Source organism: Myotis lucifugus, unplaced genomic scaffold, assembly GCF_000147115.1.
Source record: "Myotis lucifugus unplaced genomic scaffold, Myoluc2.0 scaffold_4, whole genome shotgun sequence".
Lineage (NCBI taxonomy): Eukaryota > Metazoa > Chordata > Mammalia > Chiroptera > Vespertilionidae > Myotis > Myotis lucifugus.
Window position 1 is genome coordinate 2747555 of NW_005871052.1, and position 14047 is coordinate 2761601.

The following is a 14047-nucleotide window of genomic DNA, read 5'->3' on the forward strand; positions in this document are numbered from 1 at the left end:
GGAATTCATGAACTGTATGAAATGCTAATGTGTGATCCAGCAAGTTGAAGTCAGTAGTAACAGCATAGTTTTTGCTGATGGGAGAAGTCCAGTAGAGGGAGGAAAATAATTGCTGTGAGAGAGATGGGGGTGGAATTGCAGAACAAAGCTTTTGAATGGGCAACAAGGGATGCAATCCAGTGCTCAAAAAGGTTGGCCTTAGTTAAGAACACTGTCTTTTTAGCTAAACACAACTTCATGCACACTCACATATCTTCATTGTATGCTTCATGCACCCACTATTTTCAAAGCTTTCACTTTTACAGAATCATATTCATAAAGCTCTTTCCCTGGGATTTTAAGGAGAGTAGTCAGGAGGGCAATATTAATGATTCTTGTTTGCAATTCAGTGAGCCAATCTTTGTGGTCCACTGGAAGCTCTATGATGAAATAAATGGAGGGCATAGTTCATTGTTTTTCTGTAGCACAAGACAATTGCCTTAGGTGTAGTAAGGGGTAGGAGATGCTGGGTTGTACACTCAACATTAGAAACCTCTCCAAAGTACTGAGCTAGCTTAGTCACTGTTACAGTTGCTCTTTTAAGACTTTTTGAAGTGTCAAAGGTAGAATAACTACTTTGGGTTTTGAAGTGTTTTGTTGAGAAGGATCTTGATCATCTACCATGTATGAGAATCTACTTTATCTCAGTATTGTCTCTAGCATTTAGTACAGTGTGGCTTTGAGTAGCAAAGCAGTAAAGCCGGGTAGGGGCAAGGTTATCTTTTATATTGGGGTGGTCAAAAGTAGGTTTATAGTTGTTCATATGAAAAATAATACAATAATTAATAAATAATAATACAAGAATAACTCTGTGTTTCACGTACTCACAACCAGAATCCTTTTGCTCACCCCTGTATATTCCACCTTCATTGCAACAAGTACGGTCCAATAAGTGGTGTGTGTGTGTGTGTGTGTGCACTAGAAACGGTGTGTAATCAATACTATGAATGCAAACAGCAGAAACAGACTGAGAGAGGGACCAATGGGAGAGGGGGTGGAAGGGGAAGAGTTAGGGACCACAGATATACTAATTTATTTTAAAAGCATTTTCTTCCTACTTCCCGCTTCTTGGAGGCTAATGTATAATGGACTAAAATCATGGTTTGGTGTAGAGGACACCTGCTTCTGTGAGCCCTGCAAGTAGATATTCCTTGAGTCCTCCCTGACACTGACTCCTCCAATGTTCAGAAGGATCACCATGTTTCTGCATCATTTTGGGGAATCCTCCCTGCACAAGGCTGCTTCGTAGACTTGAGAGGGCCTGCTGAGCATGTGTGAACAGTGCCGCGCATGCTCCGTGGAGTGGGCAGGTTTAGCCTGGCGCTAGCAGCGGCTTTTACTACTTCTCTCCGGCCTCCCCGCCTCCCCGCCCAGCACGCCCCCCTCCCCTCTGTCCCACCTCCCACCACGCGGTCCTCCAAACTCGTTCCCGCCCCTCTTTCCCACACCCCCGACACCCCAGGCTAGGGAATCTCCATTGACGTTCGGGTGACGTTATCGTGCCGCCGTGGGGTGTGTGTGTGTGTGTGTGTGGGGGGGGGGGGGTTGTCCAGGCGCTGCACAGGTAAAGCCGCCGCTGCCGCCATATTGACAGAGCTTGGAGCGGGGAGGGTGCTCAGGGAAACAGGGTGGGGGCGGGGGGTCACCGCCAAGCGACAGGCACGGCGGCGGAGGCAGTGGTGAGCGGAGCCCAGCGGCAGCTCCAGGAGAGACAGCGCGGAGTTGTCTTCTCTATGGGGAGCAGCAGCCTGTGGCGGAGGTGACCTCTGGCTCCCAGCCTCGGAGGGACCCAGTGGCTAGAGTAGCGGTCGCTGCAGGCGGGGCTGGAAGGTCCTGGCGGCGGCAGGAAAGCTCTACAGACAGGATGCACAGCGGGGCCGGTGGTCGGCAGCTCCTGTTCCTGTGCTTCTGAAGGGGTGATGCTACCATTCGCTCCTCAGGAGGAGCCCTGGGATCAAGACATGGAGGTGTTTGGTGGCGGCGCGAGCAGCTGCGAGGTTAGTGTGGTGGCCGAGGGGGGCTGGAGCCACCCTCCTCCTTCCCTCCGGATCCTGGCGGGGACTCCAGAAAGAAGGGGCGTGGGGCTGGGGAGCAGGGTGCCCAAGCAAGCCCTCTGGAGGCTGCAGGAGGGTTAAACAAGCGCTGTCCCGACTGTGCCTTCCCTCAGAGCAGGCAGGGACTAGCTGGCAGGCTCAGTTGTAGAGAGAGTGCCTGCTTCGCTGGCTACTCGGGAGTTGTGACTAAGTTTCTGCACTTAGCGATCTAGAGTGGGACTAGGGGATGAGCCAGGTGTCGCGCTGGGTTCGCAAGTCTCTCTGCGCTCGCTGGGAGCACTTTGGGGGACAGCTGCTAACTTCAGCTCTCTGTTGAAGTGTGGGTGTTTTAGGAACCCAGGGCAACAAAAACACCAAGTTGACTAAGTAATTGGGGACATTTGCAACTAGGGATGAGTGCGCTTTACTTACTTGGTTTTTTCATTTCTGTGTGGCTTGTGTCTTTTTTGTAACAACCCCAGTGTCGATGAACTGGACGCCAGATTTCTTAATCTACATTCAGGTGATGTTCTACTGCATCCTCTGTGGTCCCCTCTTTCCACCGCCCCCTTTCCTCCACCCCTTCTTTCTGCCTTTCACAATTGTTGTCCACGCCGCCCCATTGTTCCATAAAAGACACATAGTAAACTCCAGCCCTTATATAATGTATCTTTGGTAAGACAGCGAGATTTAACCATAATATTTTGGTTCTCCTCTCTTCCTGCTCCTCTTCTGAAACTGTTGTGGTTGAACTTTGATCAGCTGTGCAGTGAGAACTTAGATGTGCACAGGTACTTCGCTTTCTTGTTGTTTGTTTGTTGTTGTTGTTGCTATTAAAAGCAGGCAGCATTTAAGTACAATAACTACACTTTTGAGATAGAAAGTCAGATCTGATAACTTAATTGATTGACAGCCCAGTACTACAGTAGAGGCCACCATGGACCTTCTAAAAATACTTGAATGCCAAACTGACTCCCAATAGGGTCTTTTGAGGAAGAACTTGAAATCCTCAGTGTCTCAAGGTGCAAATATGTCTTTAAGTATCACTCCATCCTTAAAAATACACTTTGGACTCTTGTCTGTTTAACTCATTCTTTTTTCCTTTCAAATTTCCAACTGAACTGGGTTAAAATTACATGCCAGAGTAACATTTAACAAGAATGTAGTAGAAACACATTCAGTTGTCTAAAGTTGAGTCCTCTCTACTTATAGGGAATATTTTACTACAGAATTAAGCAATTCCCAAATACATTTAATATTCTACATCTATTAAGAACAGGACAAGTGAAGAGGGGTTCATTTCTTTTTGGAATGTAGGGATGTTTTATACTTCCAAGAATTTTCTGCCAGACTATTCTAGAGCAGAGGAATTACTGTTTTATTCATGTATGTAATCTACTGACATAGACTCAGATGACTGGTTTACAAGACCACTTGAATAAGGATGGGGTGGGGGCTGGGTAGCCTTTCACATGCCTACTATTTTATTATTTTTGTTAACTTTTACTGTATAAGTGTTTTTTTTCTTTATTTTTATTTTAAGTGTTTTCTATTGTAATTACCACACATGGTTTTTTATTGTTTGCAGTATGTTTTAGATATAGTAGAGATTTAACAATAGGTCTTTCTACCTCAGCAATTTGGAAAAATACTCCAGTGGAAATTGTTAATCCCTATGAAGTAAAATGAAAGGTGAAGGTAATGTGGTGAAGATAGTATTTCTGCATTCTTTGCCTAAAACAGTTATGATTGTGTAGATTTAACCCTGCAAGTGAGTTAATTCAAATATTCTAGGTGAAAACTAAATGCTACATATAAACAGGCCTTCTTAGTATTTAGTAGAAGTTTTTGTTGTTATTTGTTTATAATGGTATTCCTTTGAGAATTTATATTTATTCTAATTACATGTTTGTTGATGTTGACTTTAGAAATGTTAATCTTTGAGCATGAGCTTTGCGGCCTTCAATTGTGATAGTTTTGGGGACTAAGGTTGCTTTCATTGTAAATATATATTTTGAAAATATGTTGACATTCTTAAATAAAACCTAAGAATCTATTAATTTTAATGTGAAAGGAAGTAATTTCTGTGTGTGTTGAATCATGATAAAATTAAAGATTATATACACTATCATATATTATGGAGTCTTTTCTAATATATTTTATCTGTCTTGTTTCATGGGTCATTGTTAACCTTTGAATTATCATTCAGAAGTGTGAAAATTGGTTGTTTGAGACTTAACATGTTTTCCCACAGGAAAAATTATTAAGGGTAGTTACATTTTCAGACCAGTGCACAATCGAGAGGTATAATGATGAAGAGCTTAAACACTGTAGAATTGCTCTATGGAAAAATGTGTTGGAGGTTTCAAATAAGAACTAGCTTGGTTCCAGTGAGAAGTGGATAATGGCCTGAAAAGGAAATATGGGCTCTGTTGGCTACTGGAAAAAAGGTTCATAGGTCGATGCTCAACCACTGAGGTACACTGGAACTGGCTGTACCACAGCTTTTTTATCTACTCATCTACTGATGGGCACTTGGACTGTTTCCAGATCTTAGCTATTGTAAATTGCATTGCTATGGATGTAGGGTTGCATACAATTTTTCTGATTGGTGTTTCGGATTTCTTAGGACATTTTCCCAGAAGTGGGATCACTGGGTCAAATGGCAGTTCTATATTTAATTTTTTGAGGACACTCCATACTGTCTTCCATAATGGCTGCACCAGTGTGCATTCCCACCAGCGGTGTACTAGGGTTCCCTTTTCTACACATCCTCACCAGCACTTGTCATTTGTTGAGTTGTTGATGGTAGCCATTCTGGCAGGTGTGAGGTGATACCTCATTTGGTTTTAATTTGCATTTCTCTGATCAGCAAATTTGAACATTTTTCAAATGTCTCTAGGCCATCTGTATGTCCACTTTGGAGAAGGGTCTATTTAGGTCCTTTGCCCATTTTTAATTGGATTGTTTGCTTCTTTTTGTTAAGTTGTATAACTGATTTCCTTATATATTTTGGAAATTATCCCCTCATTGGATGTATCACTGGCAAATATGATCTTTCATGCAGTGGTCTCTATTTTCATTTTGTTGATGTTATCTTTTGCTGTGCAGAAGCTTTTTATTTCAATGTAGTACCATTTGTTTATTTTCTCCTTAGTTACCTTTGCCCTAGGACAGTGATGGCAAACCTATGACACGCGTGTCAGAGGTGACACACGAACTCATTGTTTTGGTTGATTTTTCTATGTTAAATGGCATTTAAATATATAAAATAAATATCAAAAATATAAGTCTTTGTTTTACTGCGGTTGCAAATATCAAAAAATTTCTATATGTGACACGGCACTAGAGTTAAGTTAGGGTTTTTCAAAATGCTGACACGCCGAGCTCAAAAGGATCGCCATCACTGCTCTAGGAGATGTATTAGTAAACATATTGCTATGACAGATGTCTGAGATTTTGCTGCTTATAGTTTCTTCTAAGATTTTTATGATTTCACAACTTACTTTTAAGACTTTTATCCACTTTGAGTTTATTCTTCTGTATGGTGTAAATTGGTGGTCTTGTTTCATTTTTTTTTTTTGCATGTATCTGTCCAATTTTCCCAACACCATTTATTGAAGAGACTCTCTTGACTCCATTGTATGCTCTTGCCTTCATTGTCAAATATTAATTGAGCATTATGGCTTGGGTCGATTTCTGGGTTCTCTGTTCTGTTCCATTGATCTATATGCCTGTTCTTGTGCCAGTACCAGGCTGTTTCGAATACAGTGGCTTTGTAGTATAACTTGATATCTGGTATTGTTATTCCTTGAACTTTGTTTTTCTTTCTCAAGATTGCTATGGCTATTCGGGGTTTTTTTTTTTTTTTTGGTTCCATAAAAATTTCTGTAGTGTTTGTTATAGATCTGTGAACTATGCCATTAGTATTTTTTAAAATATATTTTATTGATTTTTTACAGAGAGGAAGGGAGAGGGATAGAGAGTTAGAAACATCGATGAGAGAGAAACATCGATCAGCTGCCTCCTGCACACTCCCCACTGGGTATGTGCCCACAACCAAGGTACATGCCCTTGACCGGAATCGAACCTGGGACCCTTGAGTCCACAGGCTGACGCTCTATCCACTGAGCCAAACCAGTTAGGGCTATGCCATTAGTATTTTAATAGGGATTGCATTGAATCTATAGATTGTTTTGGGTAGTATGGACATTTTCCTGATGTTGATTCTACCAACTGATGAACATGGTATATTCTTCCACTAGTTTGTATCTTCCTCTATCTATTTTTTCAATGTCCTGTAATTTTCTGAGTACAGGTCTTTTATCTCATTGGTTAAGTTTATTCCTAAGTATCTTAAATTTTTTTGTTGTTGCAATGGTAAATGGGATTTTTTTTTTTTAGTTTCTCTTTCTGACAGTTCATTATTATTGTATAAAAATGCCATTGATTTCTGGGTGCTAATTTTGTATCCTGCTATGTTGCCAAATTTATTTATTAAATCTAGTAGTTTTTTGATGGAATATTTAGGGTTTTCTATGTACATTATCAAGTCATCTGTGAATAATGCCAGTTATACTTACTCCTTTCCAATTTGGATGTCTTTTCTTTTTTCTCATCTGATCACTATGGCTAGGACGTACAATACTATGTTAAATAATAGTGGTAAAACACATCTCTGTCTTGTTTCTGTTGTTAAGCAAAATTGTTTTAGTTTTTGCACATTGAATATGATGTTGGCTGTAGGTTTGTCATATACGGCCTTTATTATGCTGAGGTATAATCCCTCTATTTCCACTTTGCTGAGAGTTTTTATCAAAAATGGGTGTTAGATTTCGTCGAATACTTTTTCTGCATCAATTGATATACTCATGTGATTTTCTGTCCTTCAATTTATTTATGTGATTTATCACATTTATTGACTTGTGAATATTGTACCAGCCTTGCATTCCCAGAATAAATCCCACTTGGTCATGGTGTATAATTTTTTTTAATGCATTGCTGGATCTGATTTGCTAATACATTGTTGAGGATTTTACCATTTATGTTCATCATATGTAATTATCTTTGTAGTGTCTTTATCTGTTTTTGGGATTAAAGTAATGCTGGTTTCATAGAAGGAGCTTGAAAGTGTTCCTTCCTCTTGAATTTTTTGAAATAGTCTGAGGAGGATAGGTTTTAGTTCTTCTTTGAATGTTTGGTAAAATTCCCCTGTGAAGCTGGAAGCTGTCCAGACCAGGGATTTTGTTTGCTAGAAGATTATATATAAATTAAAGCTTTAATTTCCTCAGTAGTTATCAGCCTATTCAAGTTTTCTTGTTCTTTCTGATCGCGTTTTGCAAGATTGTATTTTTATACTAATATGTCCATTTCAGCATGGGGAATACCAGCTAAGAGGCTATTGTATTACTCAGTGGAAGCAGTAATAGATTTTTGAAATAGGGCAGAAGGGGTTGAAAGGGGAGGGCTGATGGTAGAGACTTTGCAAAAATAAAAATAGAGTTTGGCAACTGACTAGATGTTGGTGACTAAAAGGAAAGAATAAAAATCCACAGAGATTAGGAGTGTTGTAGTAGGACTTAATCAATTTAACAGATATTTAATGCCCCCTTGCCAATATAAGTGTCTATGCTAACCAGTGGAATAATACAAAAATAAATAGGGAAGATAGAAACTAAAATTATTTCCTCGTTCATATTGTCTTGAATAAGAGGAAAACACTCTAAAAATTTCTGGTCATACTTGCATGCTTAAAATCTTTACTACCAATGGTGGATGCACATATTATAAACTAAAACATTTTTTATGCTTTTTAAATGATCCTTGGGCTTGCAATTCTTGCTTATTTAGTTTTAGTTATATTCACCTTAAATAGTCAGCATCCTGTGGGTGCAGAGGTTTGTTCTGAAATAATGATTGGCTCTTCTTTATGTAATGTGGAAAAGAGAGCAGGGACATCTTTGTTTCTTGTATGCTTTCACCTGGATTATTTCCAATAGAAATGGTGTTATCGGCCCCTCCCCCTTACTGGTTCCTCCCCAGTTCCTCCAAGACTATCTTTTTAAAAACAAGTTTGGTCTGGAAATATTCAGGTCAGTTCCTTCAGGGCAGGGCCTCTATATTTTGCTACCTTGATTACTTCATCAAGAGAGCTAATCATTACCTCATTACATAATAAGGTCTGACTTGGTGCTGCTGCTTTCTTGGGCCATATTGTTTTAATACCACCCATCTCATAGTTTTCCTCATCTATAGTTTTCAGGAAGATATGTAAGGTTATTTTCCTTCCTATAATTTCTATTTTGGTGGATGCTGTCATTTGTCTTTAGCAACATTTCTTTTTATTTTTTATTGAATTTATTGGGATAACACTGATTAACAATATTATACAGGTTTCAGGTGCACAATTCTACAACACATCATCTGTACACTGAATTGTGTGTTCACCACCATTCTGATAAAGGTATGTCATATTAGATACAAAAAGTAATATACAGGCTCGCTTAAGGTAAAGAGTTACCTTTGTCAAGAAAGTTACAGGCAGACATGACTACTTGCCATGACCCATTTTTAGAAATGTGCATGTTCAAACAATTCTATGTGGTTACTTTTAATCTCTGAGTTTGTAAGACCTACCATGTAGGCATCCCCTGAGCTTGTAATATTTAGTATATCGCCCCTTTTTTATCCATACTGAGTTTATGCCTGACTCATGACTGAAATTTTAGAATGAAAGGTGTTAAGATCTTTATTTGTGTCTATCTATATGTGTGTATGTATGTAGGTAGGTATGTAATGTATATATGATATTTCCTACCTCCAGAAGGTATTTTAAATAACTTTTCAAAAAATATATTTTTATTGATTTCAGAGACGAAGGGAGAGGAAAGAGATAGAAACATCAGTGATGAGAGAGAATCATTGATCAGCTGCCTCCTGCCCGCCCCATATTGGGGATCTAGCCCACAACATGGGCATGTGCTCTTGAACAGAATCAAATCCAGGACCCTTTAGTCCCCGGCTGACACTCTATCCACTGAGCCAAACTGGGTAGGGCTAGCAACATTTCTGATCATCTGGTGGGTAGTTGGAATCTTGAGGTAAGCCTTTTAGTAATTTAAAAAATTACATATATATATGTAAATTACATATAAATTACATATATATATATATATATCTATATATATATATATATATATTCCTCATGTATATATCAGAGAGGAAAGGAGAGGGAGAGAGAGAGAAACATCAATGATGAAAGAGAATCATTGATTGGCTGCCTCTTGCATGCCTTCCAGTGGGGATCAAACCCACAACCCGGGCATATGCCCTGACTGGAAATCGAACCATGACCTCCTAGTTCATAGATATATGCTCAATCGCCGAGCCACGTTGGCTGGTCAGCATTTTCGTACTTTATCAGAATTTCCTATACAATGTTTTCACATTTATGTAATCTCCAAAGACTATCTAATGTTCTTGCTGATAGTTTTTGTTCTTTGTGTATTTTGTTTACTTTTGGTTTGTTTGTAGATGTAGAGCTAAGCTTAATTTGGCTTTTGTAGATAATATATATGTTTTCTGAATTATGCTGGAGGCATTCTATATAAATGATTTTTCTGCTTGATTTTTATCTGTATATTTGATGTCATGCTGTGTGAGTGAGTGTGTGTGTGTGTGTGTGTGTGTGTGTGTGTGTGTGAGAGAGAGAGAGAGAGAGAGAGAGAGAGAGAGAGAGGGAATGTGTTTTACACATGATTTCATTTCAAAAAGTATTTGTGATGGTTTATAAGAAATACAATTAAATACAAGCATATCTTGGAGATCTTGCTGGTTTTGTTCCATACCACCATAATAAATATTGCAATAAAGCAAGTCATATGAATTTTTCAGTTTTCCAGTATATATAAAAGTTATGTTTATACTTTACTGTAATCTGTTAAGTGTGTAATAGAATTATATCTAAAAATGTACATAGCCTAATTAAAAATACTTTATTACTAACAAATGCTTACCATCAGTGAATGATAATCTTTTTGCTGATGGAGGGTCTTGCCTGGTGGTTGCTGAATGTTTGAGTGACTGTGGCAATTTCTTAAAATAAGACAACAATGAAGTTTGCCGCATCAATTGACACTTCCATTTACAAACAATTTATTTGTAGGATGCAATGCTCTTTGATAGCATTTTACAAACAGTACAGCTTTCAAAAAATGGAGTCAATCCTCACAAACCCTGTCACTGCTTTTTCAATTAAGATTATGTAATATCTTTTGTTATCATTTCAACAATCTTTAAAAAATCTTCACCAGGAGTATATTTCATCTTAAGAAACTACTTTCTTTGCTCATTCAGAACAAGCAGCTCCTCATTCACTAAAGTGTTATTATGAGATTGCAATAATTCAGTCACATTTTCAGGCTCTACTTGTAATTCTGGTTCTCTTGCTATTTCCACCACATCCGTAGTTAGTGCCTCCACTGAAATCTTGAAGCTCTGAAAATCATACATGGGGGTTGGAACCAGCTTCTTCCAAACTCTTATTAATGTTGATATTTTGACATCTTTCCATGGAACACTAATGTTCTTAATGGATTCTAGAATGGTGAATTCTTTGCTTTGCTCACATCCATCAGCGGAATCACTATGGCAGCTATCACATTACGAAATGTATTTCTTAAATTATACAACTTAAAAGTCAAAATTACCCCTTGTTGCATTGTTTGCATAATGGATGTTTTGTTAACAGGCATGAAAACAACATTAATCTTGTTTTAAAATTTTAATTGTTTTTGAAACAACATTAATCTTGTTGTACATCTCTATCAGAGCTATACATAGGGTGACCGGGTACATTGTCAATGAGCAGTAATATTTTGAAAGGAATCTTTTTTTTTCCTGAGCTCAACAGTGGGCTTAAATTATTCAGTAAACTATGTTGTAAACAGATGTGCTGTCATTCAGGCTTTGTTTCATTTCTAAAACACAGACAGAGTTGATTTGCATAATTCTTAAAGGCTCTAGGATTTTCAGTATGAGCATTGGCTTCAAATTAAAGCCATCAATAGTATTAGACCTTAACAAGAGAGTCAATTAGTTCTTTGAAGTTTTGAAGCCAGGCATGACTTCTTTCTACCTATAAAATTTTTAGATGGCATCTCCTTCCAATATAAAGCTATTTCAGCTATAGTGAAAATCTGTTGTTTAGTGTATCCACCTTTATTAATTATCTTAGAGCTTCTGGATAACTTGCTGCAACTTCTATATCAGCCCTTGATGCTTCACCTTATATTTTAATGTTGTAGAGATGGCTTCTTTCATTAAACCTCATTTACAACTTGGCTAAATGTTAGGTTCAAGAGATTTAGTTTTTGACTTATCTAGGCTTTGACATGCCTTATTCGCTAAGCTTAATAATTTCTAGGTTTGATTTAAAGTGAGAGACATGCGACTATTCCTTTCACTGGTACATTTAGATGCCATTGTAGGGTGACTAATTGGCTTAATTTCAATATTGTTGTGTCTCAGGAATAGGAAAGCCTGAGGAGAGGGAGATTGGCTGGGGAATGGGTGGTGAGTGGGTGGCTAAGTGACCGAACAAATGGCAGGTACATATGAAGCATACTGGCAACTTAAAAATAAATATTGACTTGCGCATGTGTGATACATATAAAGTTCTCACTGGCACCAATAGCATGCATGTGTTTCAATCTGTCATTGTTGATCGTGAATTCGGTTGTTTTGTTGAGATTCTGAAGCTGAAAGAAAGCAACATCATAACAGAATAAGTCTGAAGACCAACTATTGGCACACTGGAATAAGTTTAATCAATTTATCAGTCATTGTTTTCATCAATGTTGTTTTTATATCACGTTTTTGTTTTTATATCATGTCTTTGTTGTTATATCATGTTGTTATTGTTTATTTATTAATCAACTAGAGGCCCAGTGCATGAAATTCATTGGAGGGGGTATCCCTCAGCCCAGCTTGCACCCTCTCCAATCTGGGACCCCTCAGGGGATATTATCTGACTGCCAGTTTATGCCCGATCCCTGTGGGACATCCCTCTCACAATCTGGGACTGCTGGCTCCCAACCGCTCGCCTGCCTGCCTGATTGCCCCTAACTACTTCTGACTGCCAGCCTGATCACCCCCTAACCACTCACCTGCCAGCCTGATTGACACCTAACTGCTCCCCTGCCAGCCCATTGCCCCTAACTGACCTCCCCTGCTGTCTTGGTCAATCCCAACTGCCCTCCCCTGCAGGCCTGGTCCCCCCTCAACTGCCCTTCCCTGAAGGTCTGGTTGCCCCTAATTGCCCTCCCCTGCAGGCCTGGTCCCCCCCAACTGTTTACCCCTGCCAGCCCAGTCCCTCCCAATTGCCCTCCCCTGCCAGCCTGGTCACCCCCAACTGCCCTCCCCTGCAGGCCTGGTCACCCCAAACTGCCCTCTCCTGCTGGCCTGATTGCTCCCAACTGCCCTCCCCTGCCATCCCAGTCACCCCTAACTTCCCTCTCCTGCCAGCCCAGTCACCCCCAACTGCCCTCCCCTGCAGGTCTTGTCCTCCCCAACTGCCCTCCCCTGCGGGTCTTGTCCTCCGCAACTGCCCTCCCCTGCTGGCTATCTTGTGCACATGGGGTGGCTATCTTGTGCGAGGGTGCAATGGTCAATTTGCATATTACCTCTTTATTATATAGGATATATATATTGTTTTCATATACATTTTACTAATTTTTCTTTCATCTCTGACACTTCTATTATAGAGAAAGGGCAAATAGCAATATTAAAATATTTCTTCTAATAAAATTTCCTTCCAATGTGCATGATTGCTTGCACCAGGCCACTAGTCTACACTAATAAAAGAGAAACATGGTAATTAGCGTACGACCGCTACCCTTTTCATTGGCTAATCAGGTGAGTATATGCAAATTAACTGTCAGCCAAGATGGCGGCCGGCAGCCAGGCAGCTGGAAGCAAACTGTGAGGCTTGCTGCAGTGACTGCGGACTCCAACGTTCCCCGCCTGACTTGCCGGCCTCTGAGTTGCAACTCTAAGCAACTATGTACTATGTTGCAAATAAGAAGATAAACAAAACCCGAGAAACCGGCTTTCATTCAGCCGGGCTTTAGCAACATTGTATCGATGTTTTCAGCGGCGAGGCCTCAGAGCTAAAGCTGGCCCAGAAAAAAAAAAAAAAGAAAACAAGGAGCGGTTGGAAGCTTCAGTCACTCGCTTCCAGAAAACAGCCCTCAGCCCCTCACCCAGACTGGCCAGGCACCCCAGTGGGGACACCCACCCTGATCCAGGACACCCTTCAGGGCAAACCAGCCGGCCCCCACCCGGGCACCAGGCCTCTATTCTATATAGTAAAAGGGTAATATGCCTCCCGGCACCAGGATCAGCGTGACAGGGGGCAGCGCCCAAACCCCCTGATCGCCCTGCGCTCTGTGTGTGACAGGGGCGGGGCACAACCTCCCTATCCTCCCTGCTCTGTTCGTGACAGGGGAAGGCGCCCCAACCCCCTGATCGCCCTGCGGCTCTGTGTGTGACAGGGTGCAGCGCCCCAACTCCCCAATCAGCCCTGCTCTGAGCCCAACCAGGGGCAGCACCTACGGATTGGGCCTGCCCTCTGCCACCAGGGAGCAGGCCTAAGCCAACAGGTCATTATCTCCTGAGGGGCCCCAGACTGCGAGAAGGCACAGGCTGGGCTGAGGGACCGCCCCTCCCAGCCGAGTGCACAAATTTTTGTGCACCGGGCCTCTAGTATGCATATAAAATCTTTGGTTAATCTCTTCCCACCCTCCCACCCCCTTTCCCTCTGAGATTTGTCAGTCTGTTCCATGTTTTCATGCCTCTGATTCTATTGTATTCATCAGTTTAGTTTGTTCATTAGATTTCTTTTTCATTTATTTTGATTTTTAGATTCAATTGTTGATATGTATTTATTGCCATTTTATTATTCATATTTTTTAACT

General features: G+C 40.4%; 1 protein-coding gene across 1 annotated transcript in view; it reads left to right on the forward strand.

The window, feature by feature from the left end:
- Window positions 1-1657: 1657 nt before the first annotated feature.
- The window catches only part of RPS6KA6 (ribosomal protein S6 kinase A6), a 168045-nt gene continuing 155655 nt past the window's right edge, over window positions 1658-14047 (forward strand). The window contains exon 1 of the mRNA XM_006082809.3: window positions 1658-2036. Within this exon, the coding sequence (XP_006082871.1) occupies window positions 1959-2036 (78 nt within the window). The 5' untranslated portion in view covers window positions 1658-1958. The remainder of the gene's footprint in view (window positions 2037-14047) is intronic.